This window comes from Parasteatoda tepidariorum, chromosome 9 (assembly GCF_982258835.1).
Source record: "Parasteatoda tepidariorum strain Cologne lab strain chromosome 9, Ptep-v5.0, whole genome shotgun sequence".
Taxonomy (NCBI): domain Eukaryota; kingdom Metazoa; phylum Arthropoda; class Arachnida; order Araneae; family Theridiidae; genus Parasteatoda; species Parasteatoda tepidariorum.
Genome location: NC_141763.1, coordinates 82,012,683 through 82,030,588, shown reverse-complemented (window position 1 = coordinate 82,030,588; position 17,906 = coordinate 82,012,683). Strand labels below are relative to the sequence as shown.

General features: G+C 30.5%; 1 protein-coding gene across 1 annotated transcript in view; it reads left to right on the top strand.

Moving 5' to 3' along the window:
- LOC107442550 (acetoacetyl-CoA synthetase) overlaps nucleotides 1-17,906 on the top strand; it is a 42,380-nt gene that overhangs the window by 10,657 nt on the left and 13,817 nt on the right. Inside the window, exons 7-12 of the mRNA XM_087152250.1 lie at nucleotides 3,659-3,773; nucleotides 6,546-6,627; nucleotides 7,062-7,215; nucleotides 9,755-9,832; nucleotides 10,352-10,541; nucleotides 16,664-16,786. Coding sequence (XP_087008376.1) covers nucleotides 3,659-3,773; nucleotides 6,546-6,627; nucleotides 7,062-7,215; nucleotides 9,755-9,832; nucleotides 10,352-10,541; nucleotides 16,664-16,786 — 742 coding nt within the window. The remainder of the gene's footprint in view (nucleotides 1-3,658; nucleotides 3,774-6,545; nucleotides 6,628-7,061; nucleotides 7,216-9,754; nucleotides 9,833-10,351; nucleotides 10,542-16,663; nucleotides 16,787-17,906) is intronic.

Sequence of the window (17,906 nt, the reverse complement as noted above, 5' to 3'; positions counted from 1 at the left end):
ATGAACTAACGTAAGTGTGAGGATTATCATCTTTAATTTTCATCAAAAACAGCTTTATGGGACCATCAAATCTGCCCAACATTCTAAATTAGGCATTGGCACCTTTTTCTGTTGCGTCATACCATCATAGTACGATGGATAATTTGAATCAAGCCCAAGGACAAGGGAACTCTGGATCAAGTATTGGGAGAAATTTGCCTTGGGGGGGAGAGGGAGAGAGAGAGAGAGAGAGAGAGAGAGAGAGCATGAAAACCTCCTACGGTTAGCCTGATGGCAAAGGGACTCTAACCTATGATCCGTCTACCACTAAAGATTTTACGTCAGCACTGCGGTCGGTGCGAGCCGAATGCGGAATTCGAATCAACGAGCCATCGCTGGGATTCACACCCGGTTCGCATCATTGGAAGGTAAACACTCTATCTCCTGAGCCACCACAGCTCTACACCGCGATATTTTATTTTATTTTATAACCGTCGTTGAACTGCCGACCCAATTTAGGGTTTACGACTACTAAAGTTCAACTCCGTAGCCTTGTAATTTTGAGCCCTATCCGAAAGACAAAGGAACTCTTGGATCAATTATTGGGGGCCTTCGTGGAGGACTTTTTGATGGAGCTAACCCGCATTTGTGTTTCATTGAGAAGAAAACCACGAAGACCCACTGTTAGCCTGAAGTGAAGGTACTGTAAACTACGATCTACACCACGATATTGAAATCGACCCAGCCTTATGTTGGATGGATCTAATTTTTACAAGCTGCTCATCGAAGCAAGTGAAGTGAAGTTTTTCCACCAACGCCACACACCAACACTTTTTCTTTCTTTCCTTTTTTTTTCTTACTGGTAGACTTTTACTGGTAGTTTTCGTTAAATATATTTTCATATTATTTAAAAGACAATTGGTATTTATAACAAAACAGATTGATCTTTGTAAAATATAGTTGTTATATAAGCAGTAGTTAATGTCAAAAAATATTCCACGCAAAATGTTGTCAGCATGAGTTGAAAAATACATCATTATTCAATGTGAAATAGTTTATCATATATGGTTTATTATAACTTATTCTATAATGAAATAAAGGATGAAGCTCCATTATTAATAGCAAACATTACTTAATAGGTTACTAGTCTAGTTATGGTAAATAAATACGTCGCATCATCAAATGATGGGTGTTGTTGGTTCAACAATACCAAACATACTTTGATGGTTGACCATCGTAATACTTTAAAAAAAATTTCGAACTGGAAATGATGGAATTTGTTGGTCAAAGAATTTTTAAAACATGTTGATTGGCCATCATATAGTAAAATATCATGTTCCAACATGAAATGTTGTAAGTTTGTTGTCCTACCAAAATCCATTACCACATGAGGGGAATTGTTGGATGAGAGTTACTATCAAATATAAATAAGTGATCAATAAAATATATCAGTGTTGTTCCCACAGAAAACCAACATAAACCAGCATAAAATATCTTGATGGCCCCATCAAGAATTTCTTCCTGGGTAATCAGAAAAACATACAATTAAAGGAGAGTAGTTAAAAAATTGCTATTTCCAAAGATTTGATAAATAAGGTGCAGTGATAGTATCATCAACTATTGAATTTTTGCTTTTAATGATTACAAAAGACTCGCAGAAATCCAGATCGTTGCATGATGGAAATTTCAATTTTTTACGTGATTTTTATGTTTTTTCCGATGAAATTTGAGTGCACGTTTTGTTTATTCACTGTACACAAGACCACATTCTCATAAAATGTTTTAAATGCCTTAGGTGTTTAAACAATTAATGTGTTGTTTTAAGTTCGAGGTCTCTATTTTGTCTGGATCGATATATATTACTTGGGGTCTTCACAATCTTTAATCTTTGGATTAAAGATAGTGTTGTATTAATCTTTGGAGAGAAAAAAGCTATCACAAAAAAAAAAGTGTTCGGATTTAACACAATTTGCTTTCTTCTATCTAAAGGTGGAATTTCGTGACTAAAATTGTAATTTTTCCATCTAGCTAGAGCATTTAAATCTCTATTTGTGCTCCATGCCATGACAGTCTAAGTTTCCTCACCACAAGAAGAACTTATAAATAAAGTAATTTTATCCACAAATAGAATTTATTGTCAATCAGAATTTCCCCTACTTTCTGGCTAATGAGAATGCTCGAATTTTAACAAAATTCGTATGATTATACCATTATTTACTTTTTTAAAATAGTTCAGGCAAACCTTATCCTCATTCATTATTGAAATTATATTATTCATTATTCCTAATTTATTATTATTTAACATTCAAGCAAAGTTACAAGTTTACCCACTTATGAATATAAATAAAATTCAAAACTAGAAAAATAATTGAAGAAAATAAAGTTTTTTAGGTAGATTATATAACTACGTTTTTTTTTTAAGTAGACAAGAAAAAATAATCGGAGATAATAGTTTTATTTTTGCCAGACTTGAAATAGAAAATCTAGGGTTTGTTGCAGGGCTCGAAAAAACTCAGAAATTTTACCCGTCCCCGAGGACGGCTTGTCCAACAATGCACCCGTCCTCCGTTGAAACTAACCCGTCGCTTTTTAATAAATAAAAATATAATTTTTTCCTATTTATTACAAACATTTATATAAATTGCACAATAAATTAGTCGTTACTAGGATTACATTATATAGTAATAAAAGAAATACTAGGTTAGCAATAGTAACCTAGTATTTCTTTTATGAAATAATTTAAATGACAAGGGTCAAGTTATCTGGAATGTCAAGTTATCCGAGGGTACTGCTTTTTTTAAATGAATCAAATATGACGTTTGCCAGTTCCACAATGAAGCCAATGATTTACAGAGGTTTCTGAACAGAAATCTGAAAGGGGTTTTCCATTTAGGTAGATGTTCATAATTGCTTTTAAAGCTTCTTGTTTAAGACCAGTACGTATTGTGTTTTTTTGTAAATTTATTGCTGCAAAGCCCCTTTCAACCGCTGCAGTACTCCCAGACAGAGAAAACATCAATATATGCACTGTATGTTGCTGTATTGTGGGTCATTTTGCTGCATTGTAACTTACAAGACTCTTGTAAGATAACAAAAATTGAAAATGTATCACGAACATTAACGGGAAAATGGCCGTCCGCGCAGACGTCGGATTCGAGAAATTCGTTGTCGGCGGAGAATTTTTGACCGTCGAGGACGGGCGGACGGGCTGTTTTTCGAGCCCTGGTTTGTTGCTTTCGAAAAATATTGTATTACTCCCACGTTTTCGTAAGTAATACGCCCTATACGCTTCTCGTTGTAAATTTGTCTAAAACAAAATGATTTTTTCTTTTAGTCTACTTGAAAAACTGTGTTTTGGTTTAGTTTATAAGTAACCTACGTTTGCCGTTTGTTCGAAATGCAGTCGCGATTCTAAATCTTAGTTAGTCAAAGAAGAAAATAGTAAAATAATGATGCCAAGACGAATGCTGTTTGTTTCTTATGTTAACGTTAAATCAAATAAAACCAAAAGCAGGTCAATAAAGCTAATAGCTTATAGATTAAAAATGTCTTATGTATAGAAATTAAAAATTTTTGATTAAAACGAGACTTACATTAATTTATTTTTGCACAAAACAATAAATCTTTAAACGACATGCACTTTTGACTGCATTTTATTTTATTTTACTTTTTCTTCTAGGCTGTATTAGACAGATTGAAGCTAGTTGATCCAAGTATTATCCTCTCAGTAGATCGTATGAAATATAATCAAGAAGAAATTGGAATGATGCCTAAATTAAAAGAAATTTCTGAAGGTTAGTTTTAATAATATTATTGCCATCCGATGGCTCATAACATTACATTACATAAGATTACATTACACCTCATCACGTAACATAACACAACACAACACGACACGACAATACATAACATAACATAACATAATATAACATTAGAGATCTGGTTGTAGCCGCACATCGATGTCTTTATAGTTGTTTGAAAATTGCTATTAGTTTAGTTTAATCTATTATGATAAAAAATATTGCTGTATGAGTAAATTCTATGTGAGTTAGTAAAATACATTACTTAACATATCATTCAACATGTTCTTTCATCCTACTGACACAGTAACAGATTTTAACTATTAATTAGGGACAGTTGTTTATATGTGCGCTGCTATGGAAACAGCATCATTACTAAGTATTTGAAAAATAGAGGTGAACGAAATGTTAAGAAAAAATTAGAAGCCCTCACTAAAGCTCGCTAAGCTCACAGTTTAAATACTAAAGTAAAAAAAAAACCACTAGCTTACTTAAATAATCCACAAAAAAAAAGTGACACTGTTAATTTCTGAACATAATTACTCTTTTTCTTATCCATCGAAACGGCATTTCAAAACAATGTATTTTATGAAACTTTGTAATAAATATTTTAGTTTCAACACTGTTCTTAACGCCTTTTTTAAACACATAAATTTTTTATTCTCTTACTGTGTAATATTATTCTTTATATGAATTTATCTTAAAATCTAATATATATAATTCTCTTACGTAGCTCCCAAATTTTGGCTGTATTTCCTTTCCGCCGGTGACAACGTTTGCTTTGTTTTGTTTACGTTACTATTTCGCTTACACGGCGACAAAAAAATGCCTCATTACAGCTTCCCGAATGGCAGCGCTAGAAAATCGACCAATGATTGCCGCTAAAAATGTCACATGCCAAATCTAGCTGAGGTGGCTCAACATATAACGCTTATAAAACGGAAACTGAAATAACCAGAGAGCATCAGCTGCGGCAATCTCATACTATTAAGCTAGGCAGAAGTGAGTAGTCTTTGTCGATTGATCTCTATTTAGTGGATTATATGGATTTGAATGATTGTTTTGAATTCTTAGAATTTTGTGCACTTGCAATGTACCTAAGGCAGTAGCGAGTGAAGCGAGGTTGGTTTGCGAAGCAAACCATATCAGATTGCATAGAAATTTTTGGGGGTTGGCGAGCGTTAGCGAGCAGGGAGCGCAGCCCACTAGTATATAAAAATAATCCAAAGGTTGGACTCAAACTACAGCTAGACGTACAAAATTTATATGTTTGTGTACTCACATTTAAGACTTAGATCAGTATTGTCTCAAAGTCTGGGTCTATATATCAAGAAAAACGTTATAACAGCAATTTTTTTGTCTAGTAATTAAAAAGTAAACTAATTGACCATCAAAAATCTATTTTAACTACCAATCAAACGTGTTACATGAGTGCAAAAACTGGTTTAAACTTTTTAGCGTAAAAAACTCATTTATATGGTTTTACTGATAGTTCCATTAAGCTGCATCATTTTTAAATTTCTTTTTTGCTTTAAAATATTTTGCTTATTTATTTTCCATTTTGATCCGTGAATTTTTCAGCTTAAATAAATTTATAACAGCTAAAGTTTTTATTTTTCAATTTGGCAAAAAGGAAAAAAAAAATCCTTACAAATACAATTGAATCATAATAGAAAGTTTTACTACGTAACACATTGAGAATTATTTACAGCAAATAAGTGAAAAAGTTAATTTTTAATTAAGATGCTAATTTGTTTTATTATCTATCAATAACGCCATCAAGAAAATTGTTTTTTTTTTATTAAAAATGTTAGAATATGTTGAACTGAACATTTTAATAACCACGATATTCATTTCGTGAAATATAAAAATCACCTCCTAAATGCCCAAGATCTGAAAAGAAGAATATGTAAGAGTCAAAACTTGAGTTTATTGAAATCTTGATATTATTAAATGCATCGTAGTGAATCTCGAAATACTCGAAACTCTACTTATTTAAAAAAGAGGACCAACTGGTCACCAGAGGTGGCTACTATAAAATAAAGACGAGTTTCATGTTTTGCACAACTTACAATTAATTGCATTAGATTGATTGAGTCATATTAATCTAGACCGAAATTAAAAATTGAAAATTAGAAAGAAATTCCGAACAGCCTATGAAAACATGCAGAGTCGTTTTCTTAAAAATTGTGTTCTTCCTTTACTTTATAATATTTTTAAATGAAATTATGCAAATTAGGACAATGTTTTAGCCTGCAAATTATTTTTCAAATTGTAAGTTACTAGATTACTTTTTTAATGGTTGTGAAACAAATATTTAAATTTAAGTTGCTTGGAACTTTTCTGTTTATAGAAACAAATAAGCTATTTCTTTTTAAAGCTATCAGCTATTTCAGCTGATTAACTTTTTATTAAATTTTTTTTATCATCAAAGTTTGCAAGAATGTGAAAGGGTAATAAAAAATATCTTTTCATGCGAGGAAAAATCCTTAATTGAAAGAAACCCAAACTGATTTTTTCTGCGATTCACAAAATTTCTCAGAAACATAAACTACATTTTTCTTACAAATTATTACAAATTACAATATCAAAAGGTTTATACAGCAACAAAATGAAATATTGTGAATTATTAAATTAATTGAAAGCTATTACATTCAACTCTAAACTCTTAACTCGCTGCTTTTTTAATGGACTATTTGTTTGAAAACTATTTTACTTAAATTCTAAAAATTATTAAAAATAATTTCAATTATTATTCACATGTAGGTTTACCAAGTTTGACGAAATTAATTATTGTTCCTTCAAAGCCTGATTCTATAAAAAAAGACATAGCTGGCATTCCCAAAAGGTTAGTACGTTCTAATTAATGTTTTATTCGAACTAAGGTTAATGAAAGTTGATATTTTAATAAAGTTGATATGATTGTTATTACTTGTTATTAATTTAACTAAGGGTTAGGTATAATTAATATTTTTAATTAATTTTTATTAATGTTCACAGCATTTTAATTAATATTAAATAGTTTTAAATTTTGGTTTTAATTAAATTACTAAAATAAACTGATGCTTTATAATATAAAATAAGTATTTTATATTAAAGTGGAATATCATCACAAGTGTCATCTCTTAAAAAAATTCAATAAAGAGAACAACATCAAGTTAAACGGTTCAATTTCATTTTAATATAAGACATTTTTGGATAAAAGTGCCTAATTTTAAAAAGCTGATCATTTTCTAAATTCTAAGCTCTTCATTTTCTAAATCTAAATTTTTCTAATTATAGCTGCTTTTTAGAAGAATTTTTAAATTTTGGACGAGAGAAGGATGGCACAGTTCCAGAAATAGTGTTCGAACAAATGTCTTTTTCCGATCCTATAATAATAGGTTACACATCTGGAACAACTGGCCCTCCCAAAGCCCTAGTTCACGATCACGGAGTAAGTTATTTGTTAACTATCACGGGGTAAGTTATCTGTTCACGATCACTGGATAAGTTATCTGTGGTATTCGATGACCTAAACATTAACATTAAAATTCTTACCTTTCTATTTAGCTCATTACACTGAGGAACAAATTTTTCGTTGCATTCATACAAATATACGATCTTGCCTAGTTCGGGTGTGAGGATTTCAAATCTAAAATCTGTTTTGATTCTAATGCCGTATTTTTTTAGCAAAAGTTGCGACAGACGTCTAGGACATTTAGGTCACATCATAAGGATTAAAATTGTATAAGAACTCAGGCTTGGAATTGTCGACGTACGTGGATAGGGCCGCTTCTCTACTAAGAACTGTTTCTAAACACACGAAGAAATAGTTCATAACACGGAGCGCTCCTAGCGGCGTATGTATGCAATTTTGCGTATATTCCATGCAATTTTGATCTTGATGATCTCCAAGGAGTTTGCCGCTATATTTATGCTACCCCCTGTTATATATATCGTTTTTTAACTTGTGCATTTTGACAAAAATTAGCCTACTATTGTAATTCTTTTTTGTTGAAAAAATCTCCAGCTTGGAGAGAAGAACTGATTCCAAATTTTGAATCAACAGTACGAAAGATCTATTAAAACATTTCATGCAACAGGAAACGACAAGAAATGTTTCCAAGTTTCGTATATTAATGAAAAAGGCCGACCGGACTGTGTAGTGGTCAGGAGGCTGATCTCATATCAGAAAGGTCTTAGGTTAGAGTCCCGGACAAGGCATGGATGTTCTTTCATTCCCTGCATTATCTGTCCTTACTGTGGGAGCAACTACCTAATATGGTGCCCCTGAAAGATTAGTCAACAAATCTGCCCAACTGGTATTTGAATGATGGTGTCGATCAGGTGGGCATTGGAAAAAAAAATATATGAAAAAAAGAAAGAGTTTGAACTTGTATGCCTCTCTCATAACTCTAGGACCATTTGTGGAAATTCGAAAATGGCTGCAAGGGGAAATTTTAGCCACGAGTTCAAAAATTGTTCAAAAATTTTAATTAGTTTGTTCGGAAGAGTCTTTTTTAAAAAATGAATTGCGTTGTCACAAATGTATTGCTATAAATTGAACTGCAGATGCCTTTTTATTTTAATTATTTGAAAGCTAATATCAAAGACGTGTGCCAGCTTTTAGCTGCGTTTAATCATAAGTGGAGTTTATTGCATGTTAAAAAACCTTAAATTATAATGACAGAAAATTGGAATTATTTTAACTCATTAATTGATTTAAAAGATTTTGTGTCGGTGTGTGGCTTTTGGGTTCGTGCATGCTTTTGTAGTTTTTATAAATGCCGATTTTTTTAAATTCTTTTTTATTTCTTTCACCCCATATGTAGAATGGATATTCATCAATAAAAATTTAATACAATTATAATATAATCATAATAATAATTTTATCGGTCAAAACATTGTATTAAATTTATAAATTAAAACACAACAATAAAAACATTACGTTAATCTAAAAGGGAAGACGCAACAATAAGATCAATCAAGACATTATATTAATTTCAAATAGAAGACACATCAATATAGACATTACACTAATCTAAAAGGAAGACACATAAAAAAAAGCATTACGTTATTATAAAATGAAAACGAAATTAACGTATCAATCGAAATATATAATGTTTTTATAAAAGAAAATATAATGTTTATATAAAAGAAAACATAATAACATTATTATGTTTTCATTGCATTATAAATTTATAAATTGTCAAAACATTATAAATTTATAAATTAAAACACAACAATAAAACGTTACGTTAATCTAAAAGGGAAGACGCAACAATAACATCGATCAAGACGTTACATTAATTTCAAAAGGAAGACACATAAATAAAAGCATTACACTAATCTAAAAAGAAGATATATAAATAAAAACATTACAAAATGAGAACGAAATTAACGTATCAATGGAAATATATAATGTTTTTATAAAAGAAAATATAATACTTATATAAAAGAAAACATAATAACATTATTATGGTTTCATTACATTATAAATTGTCAAAACATTATAAATTTATAAATTAAAACACAACAATAAAAACATTACGTTGATCTAAAAGGGAAGACGCAACAATAGGATCAATCAAGACATTATATTAATTTCAAATAGAAGACACATCAATAAAGACATTACACTAATCTAAAAGGAAGACACATAAAAAAAAAGCATTACGTTATTATAAAATGAAAACGAAATTAACGTATCAATGGAAATATATAATGCTTTTATAAAAGAAAACATAATAATAAATACTAAAACTGAATTAGAACTTTTCAAATTTTATAATATAATTCATCATTTACGGTTCGATTTCTAACATGTTTTGTCAATATAATTTCATTATTTTAAGTTTAAATTAATTTAATTAAGACATAAGAACTGTAACTAAATTTAGATGAATTTATTAGTCTTTATGGTTTTACTGTAATTAATTTGGATTAATTTATTATCTGCATTAATTTTTTTAACACAGTTTCTTTTCTTTTAGTGTCTTGTAACTTCTGCGAGGGAACAATGCCTCTTAGGTGATTTCAGTAGACATGGTGTCAGCCTTTCCCTTTCTCCAGTAAGTCTACTAAGAACCAGGGCGGAAAAACTAATTTTTTTAATTTCATTTTTATAAATTTATTCTATATCTGTTCGTATTTTCATTACTTTTTCATTTAGAATTATTTTATTGACTTACATTTTTACAGCTTAAAACACATAAATGTTGAATAGTACGAAAAATGCTAAAAAAAACTATGGTGTTGCTTAACACATAATTTTGTATCAGCGTTTTTATATGATTATATTTTATATGATTAGTTTTTATATGATTATCACAGACCTATTTCTATTGAATAATGCATTTCATGATTTCTATAGGGATGACTAATTTTTTTTAAAAACCAAATGAGTTTTGCAATATATTTTTGATAGAATGCGCAAATCTGTCAAAACATGTTAAAATAAAGTTCACCTTGATCCAATTTTAATGCGCAAACATTAACAAAGTATTCAAATTTTAACGCATAAATAAATATGTATTGAAAAATAATTTTTTTTCAAGGCATCAGCAATTGATCTTTATTATTTATTCTAGGCTGGATGGGCAACATGGTTTATGGGTGTTTTTACATTTTATAGTGGAAGCACTAATATCCTGTATGATGGAGTACCATTCTTTCTTTCACCAACTCACATATGGGATTTGGTAGACGAGTATAAGCTAACTAGTCTCTTAATAACTCCAAGTATACTAGATGACCTGGAAAAGAAAGGATACTTGCCAAGTAAATTCTTTTTCATAATACCATCAACTGGAGGTACTTTGAGCCACATTTACGAGTTTTCGCTTAATTATTCCTCATAAATTATGATAAATGGAAAAAATACCCAAATGTCTTTTTGTTCAGTACAAAAAGTAATAATTTTTATTTTGTGATGGACCAAAGTATCCCCGGTAGACGGTAGGGGAGACTGGGGTCAATTGTAACAGGGTACGATTGTAACAGAGCAAAAATTTCGAGTGTCGGGTTCAAGATTTGGTTCCTAGGTGGCGCACAAGGTGTATTTAATAAATCTGCATGTACACCCCTGCTGGCAACCATTTTTATGCACTTTTGAAAGAGTTACATCACAAAAGATATTTTCACACTACGTAAGTTCTTTTTTTGGTATTAGAATACTATATAGTAACAAAGTAATTTTGTTTATACAAATAAAAATTATTAACCGAATATGTAAGTGGACACCTTAATTAACATTTCAATAAAAAAAGATTAGTTTTGTTAATTAACTAGCATTGTTTTTAACAAATGAAGCTGAAATGGCGCCTTGGAGACGATTATAACAATAAGTAAAGGGACGATTGTAACAGCTGAAAATAAATTATCTTATGTTTACAAGCCATTACCTAACACTTTAAGAACTACCAATAGTTTCCTATATCATTTATATTATGTTGCATGTGCATTATTTTATTTGTCACCTTTCACAGCATAAATTGAAATTTTTAACCCCTTCAAGTTAAAAGTTTAACCATTTAGGTCTCTGCTCATTATTATTTTTACTCCTAAAATATCACTACTATTTTGATCAATAAAAAAATTTATCACAACTATGATAATATGTATAATTAACTATGTTTTTGTTGAATTTATGAACTGTTACAATTGCCCCGTAAGTGGGGACAATTATAACAAGTGCACGACTGTCAAAAATAGTTAATAACTAATATAATAACATTTAAAGTAAGGTATTTATTTTTTTTTCTAGTAGAGGATAGTCTACTTTACTCGTCGGTCATTTAATACTGATAATATATTGGATTTTTTGCTAGTTAAAAATAGTTAAGTAAAAAATGTTACAATTGACCCCACTCTCCCCTAGCAATCAATAATATTGCATGTTCTATGTGTAATATCACTTTATTTTTATTCATTTACTTAAATATTTGTAATCAATATTAGTATGAATACTACAGATGACCAAACAAATGATGTAACTATTAGAGGATATAAAAATTAATGAATTTATATGAATACCTCATTTGAATAGTGAGCAAACTTCATTTTTGCTCATTTTGAGATTTTAAAGTTCAATTAGTGCAATATGTTTCCTACATTGCCTAATAGGTGGGGCCCTCTGTTTGGCAGCAGAAATAAATAGGAGGTGTACCAGTTTTAAAAAACGAGACAGAAAGGACTTTCATAAATATGAATGTGCGCGTTAGTAAACGGAGATGGTCCGTTAATCAAATAAGGCCTTAAAATCTTCTGCGCAACTGGGACCAGCTAAGAATTTATTCAGATTTATGAGAGAAGAATGGGCAAGCAGCAAATAGCTCTTTTTTTCAAAATTATGAATTTCTCATAAATTTATTCAAAAATTTTCAATCTATAGATAGATTATTATGAAATTGCTATTCAAAATTTCAAGTTTGAATCCTCCATATGATAAGTCAGGAGAATTGAATAACAAAATGCAATAATAACGTCCTACTTTAACTCAATACGACCCTCTCAATTTAGACTTTCAGAAAAATTGAATAAATTCTGCCACGTTTTTATTTAAGTTAAACTTTAGAATCGTATATTCAAGTTCAAAAAGAATAATTTTTCATGATGATATAGTTCATCTTAGCATCTTATTAAGGTTGCAGTAAATTTGAATGATATTACGGTTCAACGCGTTTCAAAATTTCGAATCCATAGTGTAATCCAAAAATTTCTAAATAATTGACTGATCAATTAAAGAAAAATGGAAGAATTTGTATAATTTGGTGCATTCTTTTATGCAAACGAAGTATTTTGCAACACAGATTCAAAAATAATTTCTAAGTTTATCAGCAGATGGTACTTGTTGTTGTTGCGTATAGGAAGAGGCTGTGTTTAGGAAGAGGTGTGCGATTGTTCTTGTTTTACAGTGGCGCCATCTATGGCCTAGAATTTGACTTCTGTCACCCCCATTCGTCGCACCCGTTTATAGGGTGAACCCATTCATACATACATTCATCCACAGATCGTAATTTTGACCTGAATCAGAGAACGATCAATCTCCAATCCAGTACCCCCAGAGGTCTGACTTGTTATGGGAACATGGGGGACTTTGCTACTTGACAGATTTAACGTGCATCGGTCACCTTTCACTAGACGGGGATTCTTCGGCTGGTTGGTTTCGAACCCAAGAACTCTCGGACATGGGCCCAGCTCCCTACTGAACAGACTATGCCGGCCTAGTAGATGGTACTTTTGGCAGGAAATAACTATAAAACTTTTTTTCCCTTCAAAATAACAACTATTTGTACACCAACATTAGCACGGTGCAATTTGTGAACAAAATTAACAAACCATCGTGCTAATATTTCAATTGGTATGATCTGTTTTATTGTTTTTTTATCAGCAACGTCATGTTTTGACAAATTTTGTTACAAACTTTGAAATTTAATAAGGATAAATAACCTTGTTTCCTCATTAAAATGCAGCAAACTGAACATTTCTATCGCTTTCCGTTGCTCTTTAATTCATTTTTCAAATTGACCGTCAGTGTTTTGACACACTCGGAAAGTATGATCAATGTATAAAGAAACGATGTCATTTTGGACATCTTGTGCCGCAAAAAAAAAAAAAAAAAAAATCTCCAAATCAGAATTTCTCGAGATGCATTTTCTATATAGTTAAATGGAATTTAAAAGAAACGCATGTCACACTGTTAGAATTTTAATTCGAAAACTATGATTAAATAACCGGCAGAAGTCTGCCCATCCTATTAACCGTTAAGTTTACAGCAAATAACATTCTTTACCGTTACGGGTTTGAAACCGTTTACAACTAGTATGGTCATTAAACCATGAATACAAAACTATACGGTTTTTCAACCATGGTTGGTTGGTTAGTGTCATATCCTCTATTGAATCATATCTCATGGTGTGCTTGAATAGTCTGCAAGGTAGTTTAAGAGGTGGAGGCCTGAAGCGACTGCAGGGCAGTTAAAAACACGATATGGTGTGTGTTTCACATTAAAACTATACGGCTTTTTAACCATTGTTGGTTGGTTAGTGTCGCATCCTCTATTGAATCATATCTCGTGGTGTGCTTGAATAGTCTGCAAGGTAGTTTAAGAGGTGGAGGCCTGAAGCGACTGCAGGGCAGTTAAAAACACGATATGGTGTGTGATCACATTAAAACTATACGGCTTTTTAACTATTGTTGGTTGGTTAGTGTCGCATCCTCTATTGAATTATATCTCGTGGTGTGCTTGAATAGTCTGCAAGGTAGTTTAAGGGGTGGAGGCCTGAAGCGACTGCAGGGCAGTTAAAAACACGATATGGTGTGTGTTTCACATTAAAACTATACGGTTTTTTAACCATTGTTGGTTGGTTAGTGTCGCATCCTCTATTGAATCATATCTCATGGTGTGCTTGAATAGTCTGCAAGGTAGTTTAAGAGGTGGAGGCCTGAAGCGACTGCAGGGCAGTTAAAAACCCGATATGGTGTGTGTTTCACATTAAAACTATACCGCTTTTTAACCATGGTTGGTTGGTTAGTGTCGCATCCTCTATTGAATCATATCTCATGGTGTGCTTGAATAGTCTGCAAGGTAGTTTAAGAGGTGAAGGCCTGAAACGACTGCAGGGTAGTTAAAAACATGATATGGTGTGAGTTTCACATTAAGACAGTTGCCACAGTTTTGATATTTTCTAGTCCCATCTGCAGAGATTTTCATGTTTTTATGATGTTTTGTTCTTAGTCTGATGAGAGTAGTGGCTGCCTTGCTGTCTATGTCATGTAACCATGGTTTCAAAGCCGTAAATTAAACTGAACATGTTTGCTAGCCTTTTTGTTAGTTTATGGACATTGGTAAGTGCAGAACGCCGGAAACTCTTCACGTGTTAAGGGAATGGAGGAAATATTGTGGTGTCAAAGCTGGGACTCGAATCCCTGTTCTGTAGATAGTGAGACTGACAGATTAGCCTTCTCGGCTATAATACTTACTCAGGTGTAAAGAACTGAGTGGCTTCTTTAAGTGGGCTTAGTTGGTGCGAAAAAATTGTGGTTGTTTAACCATATTAGTTGAAAGCTGTTAATAAACGGTTATTCTCACTGTTAACAGGTTGATTACTATCTTATATATGGGGCAATCCATACAAAATTTACACCTATGATACAAAAATGATATAATTTTTTTTATTGTTCTTTATTGAAAATAAATCGACGCGTATTTTTGCGTTTTTGTTTAAATTCCATATTTTTGACTATACGAATTTTTGAAAATTTCGCTTTTTTGAGCACACGACTTTGCAAGTTATTTTTTAACGTATTGCCATCCAACAACAAAAATATTTAAATACACTTTCTTGAAGTGATTTTTCTCAAACATTAAGAAAATCAACATCAAAATATAAAATTTTTTGTTTTTGACATAAAAAAATTCATTTTTTGAAAAAAGCAACTTTTTTTTGCAATTTGGACATCTTTGATTTTTTTTATATTTCGACAGTGTGAAGTATAATCAATGATGATATTAATTCCAAATTTTTGGAATGGTAAGACACTTTGTTCGAAAGATATAAACAAAACAGTGACGGTGCGCACTCCGCGTATGTATGTAGAATATGGCTCGACTGTTCTCGAACTCATCCGCTACCTACTAAAGTAGAGTGCGCCGTCACTGTTTTGTTTATATCTTTCGAACAAAGTGTCTTACCATTCCAAAAATTTGGAATTAATATCATCATTGATTATACTTCACACTGTCGAAATATAAAAAAAATCAAAGATGTCCAAATTGCAAAAAAAAGTTGCTTTTTTCAAAAAATGAATTTTTTTATGTCAAAAACAAAAAATTTTATATTTTAATGTTGATTTTCTTAAAGTTTGAAAGAAATCACTTCAAGAAAGTGTATTTAAATATTTTTGTTGTTGGATGGCAATACGTTAAAAAATAACTTGCAAAGTCGTGTGCTCAAAAAAGCGAAATTTTCAAAAATTCGTATAGTCAAAAATATGGAATTTAAACAAAAACGCAAAAATACGTGTCGATTTATTTTCAATAAAGAACAATGAAAAAAAATTATATCATTTTTGTATCATAGGTGTAAATTTTGTATGGATTGCCCCATATGGTTATTTGACTGTTTTGTTTGAATATGGTAAAATAACAATTAAATAAATTGTTATTTAACAATTTTTTTCTAAGAAATTTCTAACAGTGCATGCGACCAATTTTCTCACACAAATACATAACTAAAAAGACGGAAACCGCTTTTTTATTATTCCAACACTCACCAGAAAAATTGGTTCACCGTTTAATTGGTTCAAACATAATGCAATTTTTCTGCAGCATGTCACTAGTCAAGTTACACAATGCTCAGCAAAAGAAGAAAAAAAAAAAAAAAAAAAAAAATAATAATTTACTTACTGTAAAATTTACAGCAAAATTTTATATCGCAAATTTTTATAGTAGTATTGAAGTGATTCATTAAATATTAGTAAGTATTTTTGTTCCGAAACATTTTATGGTAAAAAGGAATTTTACCGTAAAAAGTACCGATACTCAGGGTGTCGTTATTTTTTTACTGAATTTTATCCAGGATTTTTTTACAATGTAGTTTCATTGAATCATGTAATCAAATTCAAGAAGTACGATAAAATCGATCAGATTAGCTCTATATTAAGGATGCCACAAATTTGTACGAAATTATTCTTTAATACATCCTAAAACTTCTAAAGATGAATTCTTATTTAACAAGCATGGTGTTTGAGAGTTTTATAAATTCGCACGTTGATTTAAATTTCTGATTTCATTGATTGAAATTTTTTCATTATTTGAAAAAAAAATATCTACATTACTTGGAATTAAAAATTAGTTTTTCTCTTAAATAGAAATAAAAAGGTTCTTTCTCTATTTTCAGCTGATAAACATAAGCTTACTTCACTCTTTGCTATATTTTCTGGATCAAGCATTGTCAAACCACGAAACTACGATTTTGTTTGCAAAAAAATTAAACCTGGTATATTATTTGGTTCAGTTTATGGTAAGTACCCTGAAAGTAAATAAATGTAATTTTGTCAATAAAAAAATTAAGAGCACCAGAATTTAATTTATATAAAGTCTGGGGCTACAAAACAACTTTTTTAAAATGTGTTTTTTTTATTGTAATTAGCATGAACTCCCACTAAAAAAACAGATTTGCATTTTTTTTTTCAAAAGCGCATTAACATAATTTAATTTGAAAAAATATTTATAAAATAAAAGGGGTACAAAATACATATACTAAAATTTATAAATTTTTTGCATACATTGTTTTTTTTAATGATTTTCAGTTCAGCAGCCGCAAGATAATAAGAATACTGTTAGATTTTTTGCCTACAGTAAGTTAAGGGTACAGGGGACCTTCAAATTTGAAAAAAAAGTGACCAAAATTTCGATTTTGAGATTTTTATTATTTCAAAAAATAGACGTTATAATCTTTCAAACAAAAAAAAACTTTTGGAAATCGAACCATTTTTTACTGAGTTACGAGGATTTTAATTAAGCCACGCCCCTTTGCTTACATTCAGAAAACAGAAGTCAGTAGCTTGAAGCAGCCGATTTTTTTAGTTTCGTTTTAAGCTAAAAGCTAAAAGAGCTTTATATTATTCAAAATACAAAAAAATTAGTGATGATCAAAATTATGTAAGATTAGAAGGACCCTCCTATTGTGCGGGGGAATTTTAAGAAAATTTTCTATATTTGACTCGCACACAATTAGTTTTTACATTTACATTTGAATCAATGTTTCATTTTTCGTTTGATATATCATTCATATTTTTTTAAAATAAATTAACTTCATGCTTACTAACTTATTTTATGTTATTATTTTAGTGAATTTATTTGCATTAAATTTCGAATAAGTAAATATGCTTGTAGAGTACGTCTGTGTATTTCTCTTCATATGCACATATTAAGTTGAATTTTCATCCATTTCAACCTAATAATGGAGATAAAAGTACAGATATATGCTTAATTAGTCATTTTTTAAATATTATGCACAGCTAATAGTGTTATTTTAAATACATTTAAAAAAAATGCTATTTTCTCAAAATGAAATTTTGACGGATTTTTGTGTTTTCGAAATGCTCCATGAGTCTCAATTTTTTTTTTTTTGGTTGAAA